At 37.0% G+C, this 21,182-nt stretch overlaps 2 protein-coding genes across 2 annotated transcripts; both read left to right on the top strand.

Moving 5' to 3' along the window:
* Positions 1 to 1,513: 1,513 nt before the first annotated feature.
* On the top strand, positions 1,514 to 3,076 carry LOC149231800 (putative serine/threonine-protein kinase PBL28). Its single transcript, XM_089376375.1, has 4 exons — positions 1,514 to 1,567; positions 2,044 to 2,242; positions 2,484 to 2,645; positions 2,844 to 3,076. Exons 2-4 carry the CDS (start codon positions 2,062 to 2,064, stop codon positions 2,981 to 2,983), a joined length of 483 nt encoding a protein of 160 aa, XP_089232501.1. The 5' UTR covers positions 1,514 to 1,567; positions 2,044 to 2,061; the 3' UTR covers positions 2,984 to 3,076.
* Positions 3,077 to 11,265: 8,189 nt separating this feature from the next.
* Positions 11,266 to 15,479, top strand: LOC149231799 (uncharacterized). The gene is made up of 5 exons (XM_089381753.1): positions 11,266 to 11,335; positions 11,758 to 11,917; positions 12,126 to 12,150; positions 12,616 to 12,705; positions 15,449 to 15,479. The coding sequence occupies exons 2-5, from the start codon at positions 11,773 to 11,775 to the stop codon at positions 15,477 to 15,479; spliced, it is 291 nt and encodes a 96-aa protein (XP_089237879.1). The 5' UTR covers positions 11,266 to 11,335; positions 11,758 to 11,772.
* The last annotated feature ends 5,703 nt before the right edge of the window (positions 15,480 to 21,182 follow it).

The following is a 21,182-nucleotide window of genomic DNA, read 5'->3' as shown; positions in this document are numbered from 1 at the left end:
ACATGGCTACAAGTCAAGAAGCATGTGAGGCCATATGGATGAGGAAAATACTTGTGGGTCTTTTCAGTCAACAGATGGATTTGACAATGATTTATTGTGATAATCAGAGTTGTATCAAACTCTTTGCGAATCCAGTATTTCATGACAGGTCCAAGCACATTGATATCAGGTACCATCACTTGTGGAATTGTGTGCAGAGGAGAATTATGATGTTACAATACATTCCAACTGAGAAGCAGGATGCATATATATTGAAAAAGGCATTGTCAAGAGGAAAATTTAAATTCCACAGGTGCAGGATATGGGTGGTTCAAAATCCCTTTCTTGCTAAGAGGGAGTGTTAGAAACTGTGGCAAGAAAAGATCAATTTGACTTATTCCTTAGTCAAATTTAGTATTTCAATTTTCCAAATCAACAAGACGACTTGGATGGAAGTTAACTTGTGTGACATGGCCTTCTCTACTTGTCTACTTAGTAAATTCTAGTTATATGATAGAAGTAGAGTTGTGCATGTAGTGTTGCTAAAATTTAGCAATCTAATTCATTTATTTTCAATTTGACTCAGTTAACTGAGCTCAAGCAACTAGTTGAGTCAATTGAGCAGTAGAATTGTTGTTAACTCAATGGTCTCTTGGTTAAACTAGTCAACCAACTAAAAATGACCCAGATATGCATGGAATTTGAATTTCCAAACTAAAGTGGAGGAAAAGGCACACTGTAATTATTAATTGTATACTAGTTGAGTGTATTTGTTGGGCATTGAGGCAGATGATCAATTACTTGGGATTTGCACACGAGAATAGTGAATTCCCCTATTATTCAGGAGTTAATCTCCTTGGGAATCGTGCAAGGAAATAGGAGAAAGATGGGGCCTTGAATTGACTAAGTGTTGGCCATATAGGGACAATCAATAGGAGAAGACGTTTATAGTGAAGGGTGTGCTTCATGATTAAAGCAAGACATTGTAATAGTTTCTCATTCTCATATGATTAATGAAAAACAATGAAAGGGTTTTTCCTTGTTGGGCTTCCCTATAAATATTCGTGTTCTTGTGTTTTTTTTTTTATGGTTGCATGTCATTGCATGTGCTTCTAAAATGTGATTTCTATTTCACAAAATATTAGAGGAAAATTGTTGTCTTTTGTTTTCAGTGCAAATACATCATTATTAGCAAATTTATATTAATTTTTACACTCTTAGGGTGTTGTAGGGTACAAATATCTCAGCGATGGGAAGCTAAAAATGTTCCCAACACTCCCAATTCTGACTGGACCACACTCTTGACCTTTAGGATTCTCACCCAAAATAAAATAACATTTGGCCAAGTGTATAAACCCTACCCTTACCTCAGATTTGATTATTGGGTCAATGGATTATGGTTGGTGTCTATTCACTTCTAAGGACATTTACCCTATGATATGGTGAAGCATGTATTCAAACATAGACTAAATTAAATTAACACCCAATTTTGCACTAGTATATATATTATATCTTGTACCATGGGAACAATCTTATTGGGAAGGGAGGCTTTGGGCGTGTGTACAAAGGAGTTCTGAAAACCGGAAAGGTGTGTGATTGTTCGAAAATCCAAATTACCGAAAAGAAATTTTGGGTGAAATAATTCTTCAAATCACTGATTATTGATTATAGATTTGCTTTTATGTCTTCAAAAAATCCCGACAAACTTGTCCTCCTAATGTTTGTAGGGTTCACATATTGTACGGTACCCTATGGAACCATTTCAGGGTTGGACCCTTGTTATCTTTCAGAGATGTCAGGTTGTTAAATAAAAGTATTAGATGGAGATACTTCTTAAAATTACTGATTTCAGGAATTTTAAGGGCTGTTGAATATGTGTTTTCAATTTTTCCCTTTAATTTTCCTTAAAATCTCATACAACATCTGATTCTTCAAAATGTTGTAGATATTCTGTTCATCTTAACATTTTAGCATGTACTTTGTATATCATTCTTTTTATCTGTAATTTCTTTCCTTAATAGTATTGTCTCCATTAAATTATTCGAATTGAACCATCTTTTGCAGGTTGCAGCAATTAAACAAATGGACCCAAACTCATTAAGAGGAGCGCAGGGCGAAAGGGAATTCAGAGTAGAAGTTGATCTATTGAGCAGGCTTAACCATCCAAACTTAGTTCGCTTGATAGGCTACTGTGCTGACAAAAGTCAGCGCCTTCTGGTTTATGAGTATATGAACAATGGCAATTTACAAGATCACTTGCATGGTAAGCAACAAATACAGCAGAATATTTCAAAGAACATAATTTTTATTTTTTTATTTTTGGATGGGGCATCATGTTGAACAATATTTATTTTTGTTATTATGAAAAATTACATTCCTTATTTACAATTGCGAGTGCCATCAAACACTGGCTATATGCAATACCACACCCATACACCCTATTGTACATTCATACATAGATGTGTGTGTATAGATTTATATGTATGTATCTGTGTGTATTGCAGGAATTCTCAGAATGAAGATGGATTGGCCTTTACGCTTAAAAATCGCTCTGGGAACAGCAAAAGGCCTTGCTTATCTCCATTCTGGTCCAACAACAAACACTCCTATCATTCATAGGGATTTCAAGTCCACCAATATTCTTCTTGATGCAGACTTCGAACCAGGGTATCCATCACCTTTCTCTTTCTTTTCCAAAAGAGCTCCATTAACGGGATAGAGGCTTACTACCTGCGAAATAATCAGTATAAACTATATATCAATTGCTTTAGGAAATTGTATTTTTCTCAAATTTCAATTAGTTACATCATTATTTCAAGGAGTTTTAACTTCTAATGTTCCCCTCGACTGAAAATTTGTTGTCTAGATATCAGATTTTGGCCTTGCCAAACTAATTCCCTATGAAGATGAGATGTATGTAAGCACCAGAGTTCTTGGTACCTTTGGTTATTTTGATCCCGAGTATACTGCGGTATGTATTTCACTTTCAAATCCTTTTTACTAATACTCATGCAGCTTTCTTCTTAGGGCAAATTTCATGGAATGGTAAAATCAAATATACCTGACAAGAAATCTCTACTCCAGTGAACCAAAATAATCATCAACAACTTCCTTGAAACACACCTTTCTAAATGTACACTAAGAAATCTGAATTGATAAGAGTAATTGAATCGAATATGGCACTGGGAACTTGGAAGTCACTCTCAAGTTGTTTGTTATAACAAAATTCTTTATTTCTTTGGATGGAAGTTCCTTTCACTTCAATAAATTGATTATATTTAAGAATCCTTAATGAATACCAAACTATTGGACAATTTGAAGTTGGCACTGCCTATATATTGCAGCGTACTGAAACACAGTGTATATTGGCACAACATATTAAAAATTAAGATTCTTAGTCTTGGATTACTTTATGAAACTGTAAAATTTAACCAAAGATGGTCAAATTTAGACTTAACAGAACCTTAAAAGAATTAACATTGGTTTGAAGACAGATGCTTGCTCTATTCCTTTTAAGCGATGAGCATCCACAACCTATCAAGAGTTGGGGCACCGTTTACACTGTCCGCATATACCACCCGTACTGAGTGAATGACCTTGATGGCTTAACCATGGAACAAACAATTTCCCCCTTGTGGAGTTGACTGAACCCTCGGGAAATAGCCACATGATGTAGGAGGAATTAAACCCTAGTTGGGATTGAGACACTGCCCCACTTTTACTGTCCCAGTGCACCTCTCATGGCTCTTGACAGAAGCTTTAATACAATGTAGTTGACAGTAACCACAAACTTATTATTATAAGTTTCTTATACAAAGTAGATGCCTGGCATGAAACAGCCCACAAAGAAATTAACTCGATATTCATGGATTTATAATAGGATCTAACTTTTTTGGAGGATCAACCTGAGGGGAACTATTTTCTCTGTTGCCTAGGATAATGATTTTACCATTATTCAATAATAATAAAGGCTAAATTTGCAATTAGACCTCTAATATTCACTTCTAAGGACATTTTAGTTGTCATCAGGGCTACATAAAGTTTTTCCTTCAAAACAAGAGTGCCACATTTGAGCTATTGAAGTATTATTTCTTGATAAATGCAGGGGCTGATGCTTGAGAATGGTGATTAATGTATATTTCTATCTGGTCTTAGTTCATCCTTACAGTCCTCTAAGCACTAATGATATTTAAATGTTATCTCTAAGCTTTTGAATGTCTGCTTGAGATTGTATTGGTTATAAAACTTGGAGTTCTTATGGTGCCATTAGAATTTGATCTTGAACTAATTTTGATAGATGTTAAATTTTGCAAAAATAATGTATGGGCTTTGGCTTTTTCTTTCTTATGCTCGGGATTACACGATCTATTTGAGATGGAAGTTTTTGTTCTTTTTTCCTATTTCTGTCCTCCATTTTATCTGTGTTGATACCATAGTGCACCATTTTCAATGTTCCTAAACATCACTAGTTGGGCAGAGGAGCATTTTGCTATATGTGGATCTACGAAGACCAAGTTTGTGGATTTTTCTTTTTGGCGAAGGCTGATGCAAATAGGAAAAATCCTCTTCATTCAGAAGCAGCAGCTGCTTCACATGGACCAATATATCTCTGATTTATTTAAGACAAATTATCTTCTATAAACTAGATTTTGATATCTCCCCCAAAAAATCCTATGGTGCCTGATAAGCAACTCCACATCAACCCAACTATCCTCAGCACTGCTGGGAGACTCACCTTTAGTAATATCTTTTGGAAACTCATTCAGATCCCTCTGCAACATGTTATGTGGGATCCCATCTTTCAGCTTGTCAAATATTGCCAAATTCTGCGTGTGAACTGATTCTATGTAAGGTTCCTTGACCTCCTCAAATACCTATTGCCAAATTCTGCGTGTGAACTGATTCTATGTAAGGTTCCTTGACCTCCTCAAATGCCTGAGTTCTATCTTCTTCCATTGAACTTATAGAACTGTTGAAGGACCTATTCATGAGGCTGGCCTCTTAAGTGGGTCACCTTTTTCTTCAGAAATAGTTTCTCCTTCACAGTTGGAATCGTAAATCCCTGTAGATATTCACAATGGACAGTGCATACCATTGTCACTATGAAGCTCTGACAAACTGTATAATTCATACAAACTGTATAATTCGTACAGCTGGGCAGTACTTCAAGCAGAAACATTTAAATTGTTAATACTTGCAAAAAAAAATAATTCAACAGGATTCCAGAAAATTGGAATCTAATAAAATAGACTAGAAACCGCCCTAAAAAAAATCCATTCACCAGGAATCTAATCAAAGTTTGATAAATCAAAACATAATTAATATTTTTGTAGCTCTAATATATCATACACCATAAAATTTGCCATGTTTAATGTGCTTCGGCCATCCTGTGCATCAAGATATGTATAGCTGAGATTCTTGAGGGATTTTATGTGCCTTAAAGAGTCTCTACCTTTTTTAAATTGTTTTTCAGTAGTTGTACGTTTGAATGAAAACAATGTGTTTTTCTGTTCTGCTCTCTTAATTCCCTTGGTGTTGCCTTTTAAGCATAATTATTGAGAAAACCGTATAAACTAGTTAGTGAGCCTTATGAAAAGTAACAACGCTGAACCATAGAAGCCCGCTTGGTCATATATGAGAGTTGCATTACCCAAATTGAATTTGAAGTTTGCTTGATGCAATATCTATAGGAGTTATGAGTTTTGTCATTAGTAAATTATACTCTAAGTAAGAAGAGTTACAATTGTGGAAGCATATTTTTGCGTAAAAGTTAACCAATACCCAAATTGAAAATACAATTGAGATTTTAATATATATATATATTAATAAAATATTTTAGACTGTACATTTTATATGGTTTCCAATATTCATTATTTTCTATTTTTAATATTTTTTAGAAAAATACTTGTACTTTTTAATATATATATATATATATATATATATATATATATATATATATAGATAGATAGATATATATATATATATATATATATATATATATTAATAAAATATTCTAGACTGTACATTTTATATGGTTTCCAACATTCATTATTTTCTATTTTTAATATTTTTTACAAAAATACTCGTACTTTTAAATCTTTTATAAAAATTCAACAATTCTAATTTCATAAGTCTATTGGCCTCTCTTTGCACCTTTGGGGACAATTGCTAGTCTTTAAAACTGTTTGAGATTTTCTGTAGTCTCAACTCCTCTTCAATGAAGGCATGCCACAACTGCTTGAAGTCAGGTAACTTTTCCTGACTGCAAATAACCTGGACAAAGTTGTGTCAAAGTGGACTAAAGCGATTTAGTGAAATCCAAACTAGCTCATTACCATCAACTGTGTCCCCAACTGTAGCAATCTGATCTTTCAGCATTGCTATCTTCATTGCATAGCTTGTTTGCCACTGTATTTGTTTTGCTCACGCAGGTACTGGTGAGCATGTTCTTTAAGAGCATCTTCTAGGATACATTCACACTCTGGTACAGGGTTCCCAAGGGATCATACATTTCCTTACTAGTCTTCTTCTTGATGATATGAAGGATTAGAATATCTTTCACCAAATCCATCAGGACTTGCTTTGCATTCACTGCATTCTTATTGCACTTTTCCATATCTTTGGGATCTGTACGTAGTGTGACTGCCATCTCCAAAAGGTACTAAAAGTTTGTGGCTATGTTGCACGAAACTTCTAGGAACCCGGCGTTTCAGGCCGTACCTATACCCAAAACTCCAAAACTTGGCCAAAACTCGACCATCATGTAATCATCTATGAGAGTTAATATGACTTGGTTTTCATTCTAAACTGTCATCTATAGGTCTTATTCCCTTTTTCCTTGCAAGGTAGTGTATTACTCACTTATATATATATATATATATATATATATATTTAACGTTTTGGCCGATATTTCCATTTTTGGGAGGTGATGTTTGTAAACGTACCCATTTCAGAAACTCTGAAACGTTTTGGTGCTTCGTGCACCTTAGGTTTGTGGCTTTTAGCAGGTTCTGTAATCTACACTTCTATGATAACAAGTTGGAAGCACCCTCTAGATGGTCAGACACACATATGGGAGGAGCCAACAACAACCTCAGCAAACAAATCAGTCAACACAAAAATCAGATCTGCAACCTACCTTGAGTGCAGATCATCTAACTCCTGTCAAACTCAATCTTCCAATTACTGCAAGACCTTGGGCGTAAACACCCTCTCAACCCTTCTCAGTTCCACACGTGCCAATTACTGCCACAAAATCAGTGTAAAACCCTAAAGCTACTTGGAATTCACACACTCTAAAATCCCTTTGACAAGTGTCTACCCCAGAGAGTGAGTCTCACCATACTCTGAATTTGGAAGAGTTTATAATCTTAGATACTCTGCTTTGATACCATGCTAGATTTTCTAGATCATGGTAACACATTCTGTATTCAAATAATCTTCTCATAACACCCTAACTAATTTTAAGCTTGACAACCTATGAAAACTGCTATCTTAGAATGCTAGAAACTAACACATAACAATGGAAAAAAACATGATAACAATGCTTTAGACAAACTCTACTTCTTCACTCTGAACTGAAGTTAAAACCCGACGACTTAAACCCTACCTTGAGCCCTCTTATATATCACAAGAAGGTCATCTAGGGTTTACAATAAAAGCAGATCCAACCCTTGGATCGATTCCCAACCCTTGTTGTATCTTTGACCTTGGAATTAGCACCCACTTCCGAAGACTAAGTTTCCCTTGTGTGTTTTATCTAAAGCTAGACAAAAGCAACCTAAACTTAGAACTTACCTAACTCTAAAAAATCAAATCAAAAGAGAAAAACTGACTAATTCTATAAAAACTACCATTCCTTCGATGGGGAAAGCAAATTGCTAAATTCGGACCAATAAAATTAGAACTCCAGTCTTTTTATAACACATAACTGCCTTGCATAATCAATGTACTATATGGCTTTAAGATTGCACCCTAACAAATACTGTATGGACAGCTGTTGCAACTGCAAGGTATGCCTAGGTCTATAACATATTGTTCCATGACTGGAGGACACTAACAGAGTTAACCACTTCCTTACCATCTAGGGTAACATCTGGGTTCATATCCAAGAAATCTGAATAGTTATTGGACTAACTTTCGATGCCTTTCTTTTGTCATCGATATTCTTCACCACATTAGTTGATATTGTTTTAAGGTTATCTATTGCTTACCTTAGACTTATGGAGGACATCTTGATTTAATGTTTTCCTTGACACTCCTGTGATGAAGTTTCCTTATTCGGACTTGAGTTGTACTTGAAAGGTCAAATTCTCATTAGTTAGAAATTTGTATGGAGAGTTGGAGTAACCATTGAAGTTTCCTTTCTCGGACTCGAGTCGTACTTGAAAGGACAATTTCTCATTAGCTAGAAATTTCTATCTTGAGTTGGAGTAACCAATGGTTCACAATCTAGTCCAAGATACTTGTCTTAAGATCTCCTTGAATAATTCATTTATTTAAATTGTTATGCTATCTGCTTTTTGGGGTAAGATAAATGTTTTTTCTGGTCCATGGGGGAGCTATGAACCCCCAAGTCCACGTTATTGCAAGCCCACTTCAATGTGTGTAGTCATCAGACTTGGCCAACGTATTCATCATTTTTGGGTTCTATGCTTCTTGTAGTTTGAACCTAGGTCATGTACAAGGCAACAACTTGTCTAAACCACTAGATCAAATTGTGACAAAAATAATTGTTGTGCTATTTGACTATCAGCCCTCCCAACATGACTTTATCCTTCAAGGTTTGTTGGGGCTATGCACTATTGTAATGATGGAAAGAAAGAAAGAAAGAAAGAAAGAAATAATTATGTTGATTTCCACAAATGACCAAAATAGGTGGATGGGACTAGAAAGTACAAAGGTCATAGTGGTAATCTAAAAGAACCCAAGGCAAATCCTAGGCACAAAAAGGAATACAAGATAATGATTACAAAGGTGTAAATGAAAGAGGTAAATCTTAGAAGTGAGATAGAAATAGGCATTACTTTATGCAAGAAGAGGATCACTGCTTTGCAATGGAAGTATAAGAGGAGCTAGCATTGTCATGATGCCATTGGCAATCATCGTGAAGGTCCTAAGAATGTCCACTGGAGAGAAGGTTCTAATTTTTCTTCAATTGTGATCCTTACCTAACAATTTTATTTTAGTCTCTCGATATTTTAGTCTAGTTGGTTTGACCATTAATGATTATTACCACACATCCTTTCCTTTCTAAATTTTCTTTGTGATCGAAAATGGATCAATGCACAATTGTTTCCTTCTTGGTACTTAATGGAGTGGTGTAATCAAAGTTATGGCCTTGTTAGGGGTCATTTAAAGACAGATCTTGAATTCTACAATTTTAGGTCAAAATTGACAAGTGCTCTTCATGTTCTCTTCTGTTTGACATCTGCACAAATTTTCCTCTTTTCGCTTGACATCTGTTTCCCACATGTATCATTATTCCGGGTTTGTCATCAGCTTGGATTAGTTATGGCCGTAACCACCTTACCCCTAACCGCATTCTCGCCTCATTTGCCTTCTGCGTGCCCGGAGGAGCTCTGCTCACGACCGACGACATTGATGATTTGTGGCAGCAATCGCCTGTAAGTACTTGAATCATTCTAACATTAACCTGTTGCTCTGTTTTAGTTTTTTGCTGCTTGAAAGAGAAAAACTCGTTTATAGTGTTTCAAATTCGAGTTCTCTGTAGATTTTGCAAGTAATAGGATCGATTTATTCCATAATGCAGGATGGATAAGCTCTGGTAAGTCTACGAATCTTCTCAGGAATGTATAGGTTGGGAGGGTATTATCAGATTTACTAAATTCCGAGCTATTTCTAGCCACTTCACACCATGAAGACCCGAAAGCATGAAGTAGCTGGGCTTCCTGGAGAAAGCGGAAGGATACAGATGGAGCCTGAGAGTATTTTTGCTCGGGTCGAATTGGAGACAGGGAACCCATACCATTGCGAGATGCCTACAACCATTGCACAGAGATATCACGAATTCATGGCAGATTCTTGCTGCAGCCAGCTATGCGACGGTCCAAACCCTCATATGGCACGAAATGTCTACGGGTTCATCTTCCTCCCGACAAATTTGTTAGCCTGGATGGTTCGGGATTATGGTAACAATGCATTAGCAGAGCTCGAGCGTAAGTATCAAAAGTTCTGTTGTTGTTTCTTTCGCTTCAATTATGAATTTCGAATGAAATTTAGCTTTTGCAAATAAAGGATTGGGTGTGTACCTTGATTGCACATTAGTTTAATGCTTTAATTCCGTCCATTACTAGCTTTTCGGACCGTTAAACTCGAAACTAGAAATTTCAAATCCTCTAAATATACCTGTTTGGTGTTACTGTAAACCTAAATTGGGTTTTACATTTTTTTGGTTGGCCCCAGCTCAATGTTAGAAAGAAGGATTTGAGCTATTGTATGAAGCTGCCACCATTATTATGTGAGACTCCGGTAGGCCTGAACCCCTTAAGGGACAGTTTTTATCACTACAGCTAGCTACCTCAAACCCTTCTCCATAAGATTTGAACCTGAGACCAGATGGGACTAAACTCCAAATAAACCAACTGATGTACAACTCATGGGTTTAAATTGGGTTTTCTAACTTGAATTCAAATTTCTCCCTGTGACCAAAATTGGGATCACAAACCTAGACCAAAATTGAGGATCACAAAGATACGAATGACCATGTAAGCAGCTATGGCGCAGTGTGCATGATTATGGTATGCTGAAAAATACGACTGATTTCAAAATCTTGAAAGTTAAAATAGAAACATTATTTCATGCACTACCAGTTCTCAACGAAATAAGAGACTTAGTTCAAACCTTGAGACTCACTTTACAGCCCTCTACCACTATGGAAAACAACAAACTGTAGACCCTATAGGCTGCTAATAAGATGGAACACCTGCTGACCTAAGGATACTGATGACCCTTCACTGCACTTCGGGACATTTCACATGATTTTACAACTTTTAACTTTACTTAAATTCTCATAAAATCGTGAATTTTTCAAATAGCTCTTTAACTTATCTGCATCCATTTAGATTATTATTCTTTTGATATACATGTAATTACATTTGGCTTTGGAAAATGAACCTAATTTACATTGTATGCCGTTTTCTTCGTTATATATATATATATATATATATATATATATATATATATATATATATATATATATATATATATATATATATATATATATATATATATATATGAATTTGAGATCTTCGTTTTTACAGATTTGAAAGGTTGTCAAGGAGGTCATGACTGCTTAGGTACAGAAGGTGTGCTTCGAGTAAGCCTGGGCTGCTTTGTATCCAATTTTAAAATTTATATGCCTTACAAGTTGTTTGGCTTTTAAACACGTTGGATACCGGATTCTAATTTCTTGTCATGAGCTTTTTAAGTTTGAAGTGGCATCATGTCTTTCACAGAAGGTAAATCCGGATCAGTATCAAGGTCTGAATTTTCATGCAGAACTAACCACCCATTGGTTACAAACCAGATTATTTCTGGGGGCTTTAACATGCAAGTGGCCTTGGCAATTTTCAAATGCATAACCATGGCAACATAACTTACATAAAATCATATCCGCGTATCGATGCCATTTGACTATAAGTGGCACATGCGTCTCGGGCACTTCGTGCGATGTCAAGCACGTTATTTTCCCCAACAGTATTGGACCATAGTGATAGGCCTCTGGAGTCTGAACTGTTTACCTTAACATCACCTCAGATATTTTATTTCGCTATGTTTCTTACAACAGTTGGAACTACGAAGTTGCATGAATGTCGTGACTCGTGGCATTCAGGATGGTGGCCCTTGAAGAGCCTTATGTGGATTGCTCTGATGGTGATCCCCTTTTTTATTCCATCTGCTTTTATTCAATTCTATGGTGAGTTTACTTAAAATGATTCTCAGCAATCTATTTCAATACCAAATCTGGTTCAAATTACCAATTTTTACTCTGTTTCTGCTTAAAATTTAAATTACACAGGTTTCATGACTTTGTGGCAAATTGCAATTAGACATCAAAATTTTCCAAACATGGACTTCATAAAATGACATATCATAAACTAACGTCTTTGTAACTATTGATGCAGGTGAAGTTGCTAGATTTGGTGCCGGGTATGCTTCTCTTCTTTCACGTTTTTTGGATACAATGTGCCTTTTAAGTACACAAACAATCTGCTTGGATAAATTAACTTCTGGAGAATCAATTTTACATTTGCTGATTTGTAGAAAACAGTTGATGACAAATCCAGGGGTGGGGGTTGGTGATATTTTCATGCAATGTTTCACTAGTTCAGTGATATCTAACACATCTCCCGTACAATAATCACCTACGTCATCAAAATGTCTTTTGCAATTTTAACCTAAATACTATGACTAGATAACCTTTGTCTTCCAAAAAAGAATATGTAGATGCTATGCTATTTGTCCATGGTAAATTCAGGATTACATTGGTTACATTTGGGTGATATAGTTTGATCAATCACTAAATGGATATTATGGTTTCTATCTTATAGGCTAAAATTAATTGCTTGTCAAGGAATACTAACCAGGGCCAAAATTTGTCTCTTTTTTTGGTAGGATATTTCTCATCATACAACTTTTCAGTGTGATCAATTTCATCACCTGGGGGAATGATTATTGGGTATTGGAGAAAAATGTTGAACAATGGTACAACTCCTTCCCCTCATGTTCACCGTTTTTTTTCTTTTAACTTCAAGGAAGATGGATATGTTAAAAAATTGAAGTTTGAATCCAAAATTTGTTTGGGAGATTTTTTTACCCTCAGTTTCATCCAGCTGAAGCCATCCCTAGATTGGACAAAGAATTCCTTTCACAGAGTGAAAAGAAAAGGAAAATTACTGGATGATGAACTGGTATTAATAATGGGTAAAATAACCTATAAGGAAATTCAAAAACATAGAAATAGTCGAGATGCAGATAAGGCATATGGCTATGAATACCTAAATTGAGATTCATATGGCCATTTATCATTTAGTTCCAATATGTAGATTTGGTTTAGAGTTTGCTTTCTTGGATCTTGTCAAAAATCAGGAGATAATAGAATCAAGAACATTTAAGTAGGATTAGAAAAGTAAAGCTCTGTCTATCTATAGATATACACGCATATTTGCCTCATGAACATATCGACGAATATGAGAAGCATCCTTAGAAAGTGAAGAAAATTTGAGTAATGCAGAAGATGGGCGTTTACTTTGTTACTTGAAATCCCAACTTAAAAATACAGAACTTGCCTTATCTGTTCCACAGCTCGACACAACTCTATATATTGAATTGACATGCCAATGTACTAAATCTGAATTTTATAACTCATGGAAACATCGATTATAATGCATCCAAAAACATATTCAAATTTCCACCTCCCCTGTTTAAAAGCTATAAATCTAAGAGTTTTTTGTTCTTTAATTGAGATCCATTTTCTCCTTATCATGACATTTATTTTATCGCCCAGTTTTCGTATATGACATAACACTGATGAAAAAAGAAAATTTAATTTCACACAGTCGTATCCTAGTGATTACAATGTCAACGATTTCCTATGCTGCTTCCCTGGCTGGAATCATACTGATGTACATTTGGTATGCTCCAAAAGCATAATGCGTCCTGAACATATTTTTCATCACATGGACACTACTTCTTCTTCAAGTAATGGTCTATATTGTCGATGCCTTCCAAAGTGCAACCGTGGCAGCAACAATTTCTCCTTACCCCGGAAGTGAACCAGGTCATTCTTGTGGCTATGTTTCCTCTAAGCTTACTTAATATTAAATTATGTTATGGTTGTTCGAGAAGAGCGACTTTTCTCTGTCGACTTGAGGGTTTTTAAATTATTATGGATGTTGAGCGTTTTAGCTCTGGCCGGAACCAAACTCAGTTGTTTTGTTTTCGTTTTTGTTAAGATCCATTTATGTAATTCATGGAATTACAGTGTTTAAATTTCTCTTCATAATTTACAGTGGTTATATTCTCCACTGAGTTTTGTATTGCCGAGAATGTAATTAGTAAATAGGTTGGGCGTTATCCTTTTCCTGTACTGTTGGTTTAACAGGTTACTTGTAGTATACATATATGCATTTTGGTATTTTATGGCTAAATTAAATCTTGCATGTTGGGCATGCCATTCCTCTTGTTTATATGGTAGTAAGTTCACTGTTTATTGTAGTTCCGACTCAAGGCGAAAACTATATTGCTTATATTCTGTTTATCTTAAGATAGATAATTGTTATTTAATATTTCCAGTATAGTGATTACAGTACAATATGTGTGCCTCTTTGTAAAACCCCTCCTAATTTCCTGTATATACTCCGAAGTTTCTTTTTTGAATAAGTTTGAGGTCAATGGACAGTATCCGCTCTGTTCAATTTGTCAACGAACTTGCTCTCATTTACTGTCTAAGTCAAGTATTTGCACCTGTGTTGATTTCTATTTGACACTCTTTATTGCCTTCACCGTTACTTTTTGAAACCTTAATAGTGCGGTTTGCTTTATTTATATAAACAAGTCCTGTACAGGGTCATTATAGGTATTCCTTCCATTTCTTTAGAGAATAAACATTTCTACATATATGGCCTATACAATTTCTTCCACTCCTCCTCCCCATTGTCCAAACAAAATTCCGTCTTTCTCTAGTGATTAAATGTTTTTTTACAAAGTGATAGGGGCTCACATACATCCTTTGATGTATTCTGAAGAATGGAATGCATCCCCACCTTGTACACTTGATTTGAGTTCCCATTACCCCATCTCCCAGTAGACTGTCTGATAAATCTAGCCATTCTTCTCCTGCACTAAATTTGTATAAGTTTTCATGGCCCCCATCCCATAATATGCAATCTCACAGGCTAGCTATTCATGCTATCTCGGAAAAACATCTCTATCTTTCTCGCAACCCTTGATACAAATCCATGTCAAGAATACCTAGAATTGGAGATTACAGGCCTCAGTCACTTTGGAACAGGATTTTTAGTGGTTTGACTTGCATTTGTAGTTATTTATTTTCTACATATTTGCATGTCAAAGTCTAGATTCAACTGAAGTAATTCTAGGAATCCGTTTTCTTGGAAGAAACATCTTCAATGAAGCTTTGTAATAGTTCAAATACTCCTGTGAGAAAGAACTCCATAAGGTTTCTATAATATCTTGAATTCTGTGAGACTCTGTTTTATGTTGAACTCTCTGGGACTCTGTTTTTGGTTGTTTGACTTACAGTTGTATCTATTTATTTTCTATAATTTTTTTTGTCAAAATCTTGATTCAACTGAAGTAATTCTAGCTTCTTTCTTCCCGGGAGAAACATCTTCATTGAAGCTTTGGAACAGTTCAGAATTCCTGTGAGCAAGAACTCCATAAGATTCCTGTAATAGGTGGACTGAACTGTTTGTTCTTATTGCAGTTTCCTGTGGGACGGATCCACCGTCTGTTAAAGTCTTGAGTATCTGCAAATGGAAGGGTGGGAGCAACTGCAACTGTTTATTCTGCACTGTGCAGCCATTCTGGAGTATCTCACTGCAGAGGTTTTAGAACTTGCAGGAAATGCCAGTAAAGATCTCAAGGTTAAATGTATCACCCCAAGGCATTTGCAGCTCGCTATTAGAGGAGACGAAGAACTTGATACTTTGATCAAAGGTACCATAGCAGGTGGAGGTGTCATCCCTCACATCCACAAGTCACTTATTAACAAATCCGTAAAAAAAGATTAGTTCTTTGTGTGGTGATTGTGTCAAGCGTTTTATTTGTTGTAGGATGTGGGCTGAAATGTTTAGCTCAACGGATGGCTGGGATCAGTACATGTGGATTTAGGAGTGCACTATATTCTTCCCCTGTTGTTTTGGTATATATGTTTGTTTTGAACCTACTGTAACTAGTGTGATATGAATAGCCATTTGATCTGCAGAAATTGACTTGATATTAATAGCCAATTGATCTGCAGAAATTGACGTGATATTAATAGCCAATTGATCTGCAGAAATTGACTTGATATTAATAGCCACTTGATCTGCAGAAATTGACTTGATTAAAGTGCCAAACTTCAAAAACAGTCTGATGCCCACATGCAGTTAATACAGAATGTATTTTGAAAACTAGGATTTAACTTTGTAGTGCTTGAATCATCATTTCATGTTGGTTTTCATCTGTTAGTAGCCAGATACGTTTCTCTTACAATTAGATTGTTCTAAGTTATACCTAAATTTCTTTATGGGGTACATACTTTCCCCCAAAAGTTCACAATTTATTGGAAACCAAAATTATAGAACTTTTTTTCTCATGTTTTGCATTGGCATTTCCAGATATGTTACACTTTTTGGATTTTGCCTTCAAAGACATGTTCTCAGTACTCTATGAAAGGTTTTATATGGTATTGGTACCCCTCTGCTTATTGTCATGCTTTCCTGTAAAATGTCTTCTTGTTCTTTTCTATGTCACGTATCTGCACGGAATGAGGTCCAGGTTCATTGCATCTCTGGTCGTCCCTCCCATTTCGTGTATATCCTCAATGTCTCTTCCACAGTAATATGAACAAACTGGACATGCCTTATACTAGCCCAAGCCCTAAACCTGTTCTCGTCCAACAGCAGAAGTCCAGAGGCAGCCCCTCCAGTTCTCCTTCCACATCTTCGAGCAATAATAATTTGCAAAAGAATGCTGTAAGTCATCACCGTATTATCTGCTTTCTTCCTATTTTCTTGTCTTTATTTAATATGATCTTAAAACAATAATAATTTGCAGAAGAAGGCTGTAAGTCATCACCGTATTATCTGCTTTCTTACTATTTTATTGCATTTTTCGTGTCTTTATTTATATCTGTCGATGCTTCTGCAGGTTGATGAAGGTGGAGAGTGCACTACTGAACAGAAGAGAAGCAGCGATAATATATATTATAACTACTAAACCACCTGAAAACAGCCCTAGCTGTTTTCTGTTGGAAGGACTAGATCAGGTAATCTGTAGAGAAGAGTAGATGGCGGCGCCTTTAGTGTTTCAGAGGGAGCGGAGAGTAGAGATTAACGAGATGTTTAATGATGATGATGATCATCCTCTACCAAGCATGGCTGCGATCCTGCGTGTGCCGGATCCTTTGCTGGAGATGAAACCAGAGGCCTTTATTTCGCGGCTACTCTCGCTTGGGCTTTACCACCGTTCGAAGCTGGAGAAAGATATAGACTTTCCTTCTGCGGAACGTAGGATTTCAATGGCAGAGAGGTACAAAGTCAAGTTTGCGGTCACGCTCTCACGGAAACTGCGCCAATCTGGAAAGAACTTCAAGTGCATAGTTGAAATAATGAACCGGATGCGCCCAGAGATTGAGAGTTTCTATGGCTTGCTAAGTAGTACAGAAGGCGAGTATTCTAAGAACTTTGCTCTCATGATGGCCATAGATTCATCATTTCTATTACAATTCTTAAACTTGAAGTATTCCCTTTCTATATCAACACTCACCTTAGACCCCAAAACGAAGAGCTTTTTTGGGGTTTATTTCGTGTGTATCATGCATGATATTGTGAAGTTGGAGAATCAGATCCCACTGCCTGTGCTGATTGAAGTTTTGGACTATGTCAAAGAAACAATAGATGATGAAAGCTATCCATGGACGACTATGTGCTGGGAAATGTCTCCCTTCACATACCACGTTAGACGTAGTATGAGGCGTTCGACATGAACTTCGGTCACGCTGTCGACAAGGAAGTGCTGGCGCAAGTCGCGCCACATCTGGACTATGCACTCATCCGTTAAGTAGGAAAAACCTGGAGAAATGACATGTCGATCCACAAGTATGTGAACGTCATTGGGAGAGTCGATGAGGTGGCCCATTAGGGCAACGTAATGTGTCACATACTTAGGACCGGGGGCTTCGTTGAATTCCAACGCCAGCATGTTCCTCAGCCACATTTCAGTGTCTATGCCAGATAAACTTATTTCCGGAAGGTACAGTGTGCCGGAGTCTTTGTCCAGTCGGATATAATCGGGGACCTCGGTAAAAGATATCAATTTAATTCCAGCCGTGACCAAATGTCCCACGCTCATTCGATAAACTTTGGTATCTGGAACAACGGGGAGAAGCCCACCGATCCGATTTTTGAGGATGCCGTTAAACTCTTGCAACGCTATCCCCAATCCTGGAACAGAGGGGAGAAAACGACGGATCCATGTAACAGGCTTGTTAAGGATGCCACTCAACTTATGCATTACTGTTCCCATTCACCCCTTCTGCCTTTTATGGCCAGATTGCATACGTAGTACTTGAGAAAGTCATGTGTGGATGCAGCCCAGAATATGCGGTTCCTTTTCCATTCCATCAATCAGTTCCTCAGGTATACTACGTCTAACGTGGTATATGAAGGGAGACATTTCCTAGGACATAGCCAACCATGGATAGCTTTCATCATCTATTTTTTCTTTTACATAGTCCAAAACTTCATTCAGCGCAGGCAGTGGGATTTGATTCTCTAGCTTCACAATATTGTGCATGATACACACGAAATAAACCCCAAAAAAGCTCTTCGTTGCGGGGTCTAACGTGAGTGTTGATATAGAAAGGGAATACTTAAAGTTTAAGAATTGTAAGAGAAAGGATGAATCTATGGCCATCATGAGAGCAAAGTTCTTAGAATACTCACCTTCTGTACTACTTGGCAAGCCATAGAAACTCTCAATCTCTGGGCACATCCGGTTCATTATTTCAACTATGCACTTGAAGTTCTTTCCAGATTGGCGCAGTTTCCGTGAGAGCGTGACCGCAAACTTGGCTTTGTACCTCTCTGCCATTGAAATCCTATGTTCCGCAGAAGGAGAGTCTATATCTTTCTCCAGCTTCGAACGGTGGTAAGGCCCAAGCGAGAGTAACCGCGGAATAAAGGCCTCTGGTTTCGTCTCCAGCAGATGATCCGGCACACGCAGGATCGCAGCCGTCCTTGGTAGAGGATGAACATCATCATCATTAAACATCTCGTTAATCTCTACTCTCCACTCCCTCTGAAACACTAAAGGCGCCGCTATCTACTCTTCTCTACAGATTACCTGATCTAGTCCTTCCAACAGAAAACAGCTAGGGCTGTTTTCAGGTGGTTTAGTAGTTATAATATATATTATAAACACAGAGGGTGGAAGGCAAATAATTCAAGTCCATGGGCGAGTAATGCCAACACCTCACGCTAAACAATAATATGCACCTGGGCAAGCAATATTTCCTATGCTATAGGATAAATATCCTATATTACAGGATATTTAGGCCGATAGGCCTTCCTATGCATCAACAATCGTCAACACTTTTATACTACTCCGTTGGATCAGGTGAGACACTTTCAACCGTTGATTTGAAGTGTGACTGCGTTTCCAAATATTGGTTGAGTTGCCTTACTGCTTTTTCCAATTCTTTTATGTCACTCTTGAAGATATTTTCACTGCTTTTTCCCTGCCAGTTGTTGTTGCTGTTCTTCTTCCCTGCCTTCTGGAAAGCACTGTTCTTCTTCCCTGGCTTTTGGCGTTCTCACTTTCATCTGTGAAAATAATGCAGAAATAGATTTAGTTATGAAGCAGTTGAACAGAATTAGTTATGAGCAGTTGAACAAGAATTAGTTGTGAGTGGTTAGGAATTGGTTGCATAAGTTTTCCTATATAAATGTGATGTAATTAAGCAATTGAATTAATGAAATTTGTGTGAGCTTTGACTCACTTTTGCTGGTGTGTCTGTTTTGTTATAGTTTGTAATTTGGTATCAGAGCCCAGAGCTCTTTTGTCTGCGCCTCTCTCCTCTTCGTGGGCAGTAAGACTCTGCCATTAGAGTGTGCGCAGTAACCTTGTGATCCCTGACGGCCCTGTGGAGCGTGTGCGGCTGATTCGAAGATTTCTTTTCTTCCTGTCTTTGACGCGGTCCTAAAAAGGTCTCTCTCCTTTGCATCTGTTTATTCTAAAACGTGGAAATCTCAGCGATCCTAGAAATTTATGCGGGTGTTGGCTCTGTTTATAATCGAATTTGCCGTATTGTTTGTCCATAACGACGGCTTTCTTATGTATACCTTATGCTATTTTTCATCACTTCGTTAAAGGATATTTTAAAAAGCTTCCAGCGTAGGATTGATATTAATCAATTCGTGCTTTGGATTTTGCTTATATTGTTTCGGTTCTGTCTTTTATGCGACTTCTTGCACAGCAACGTTGTAAAAGGGAGCAAGTTGTTCTGGGTATTTTAAAACAAAAAGGGAGCAAGTTTGCAAGTTTGGTTTTTGAACAAGTCCAGGTCTGTAGCAGAGTTTTTATTTAAAAAATTTCTCAGGCAGTGATCTGAGTGTGAAGTGTATATGCAGGCCCTTTTCTGAGTGATCTGGCCCTTTTCTGAGTGTGAAGTGTCTACGCAGAGTTTTATTTATTAATTAACCAGTTTTCAACCTTAAGAAGCTTGTGATTTTGTGTTTAAATTTGGTCATTGGTGGAGAGATGGCTAATCCCCTTGCAGATTCATATTTAAATGAGTCTTCAAGACTTGATGGCGAAAATTATGTCAATTGGAAATTTAAGATCACAACGGTATTGGAGGCATACAATCTCTGGGCGATTGTCAAAGGTGACGAGACCAAGCCTCAACCTCCTACTAATACTCAAGATTGGGAGAAGCGTGAAATGAAAGCAAGGGTGCTGCTACGCATGTCAGTGAAGGACAATATTATTCCTCACATTCGGGACTGTGAAACATCGAAGGCGACATGGGACACTCTCAAAGGTTTGTATGAGACTACTAATGCAAACCGTATTTTATTTTTAAAAACAAAGCTGCTATCTATCAAAATGGATGCCAATGAAAGCATTAGTAACTTTCTTTCCCGAATTAAAGATTTCAGTGATAAGCTTGGTGATATTGGTGAAAAGGTTTCTAGTACAGATTTGGTAACTGTTGCGTTAAAGGGGTTAGTCCCCGACTATAAAGTCTTTATTTCAGCTCTCTCCGCTAGACCGACACCTCCTACATTTGAAGAATTGGCTGGAATTCTTCTTCAAGAAGAAGAGCGCATGAAAACTTTTGAACTGGAGTCAAATGGTTCTGATTTGGCTTTGACTGCAAGAGGCCAAAGACCATTTCGAGGAAGACCATGGGACAGAAGCAGAGGCCGTTTTCAAGCAAAGCAGAAAGGTAT

Source organism: Pinus tabuliformis, chromosome J (genome assembly GCF_031772625.1).
Source record: "Pinus tabuliformis cultivar Carrire ecotype Pingquan chromosome J, CPIR1, whole genome shotgun sequence".
Classification (NCBI taxonomy): Eukaryota; Viridiplantae; Streptophyta; class Pinopsida; order Pinales; family Pinaceae; genus Pinus; species Pinus tabuliformis.
Note: the sequence above shows the minus strand (reverse complement) of the source record. Positions and strands in the feature narration are given on the sequence as shown.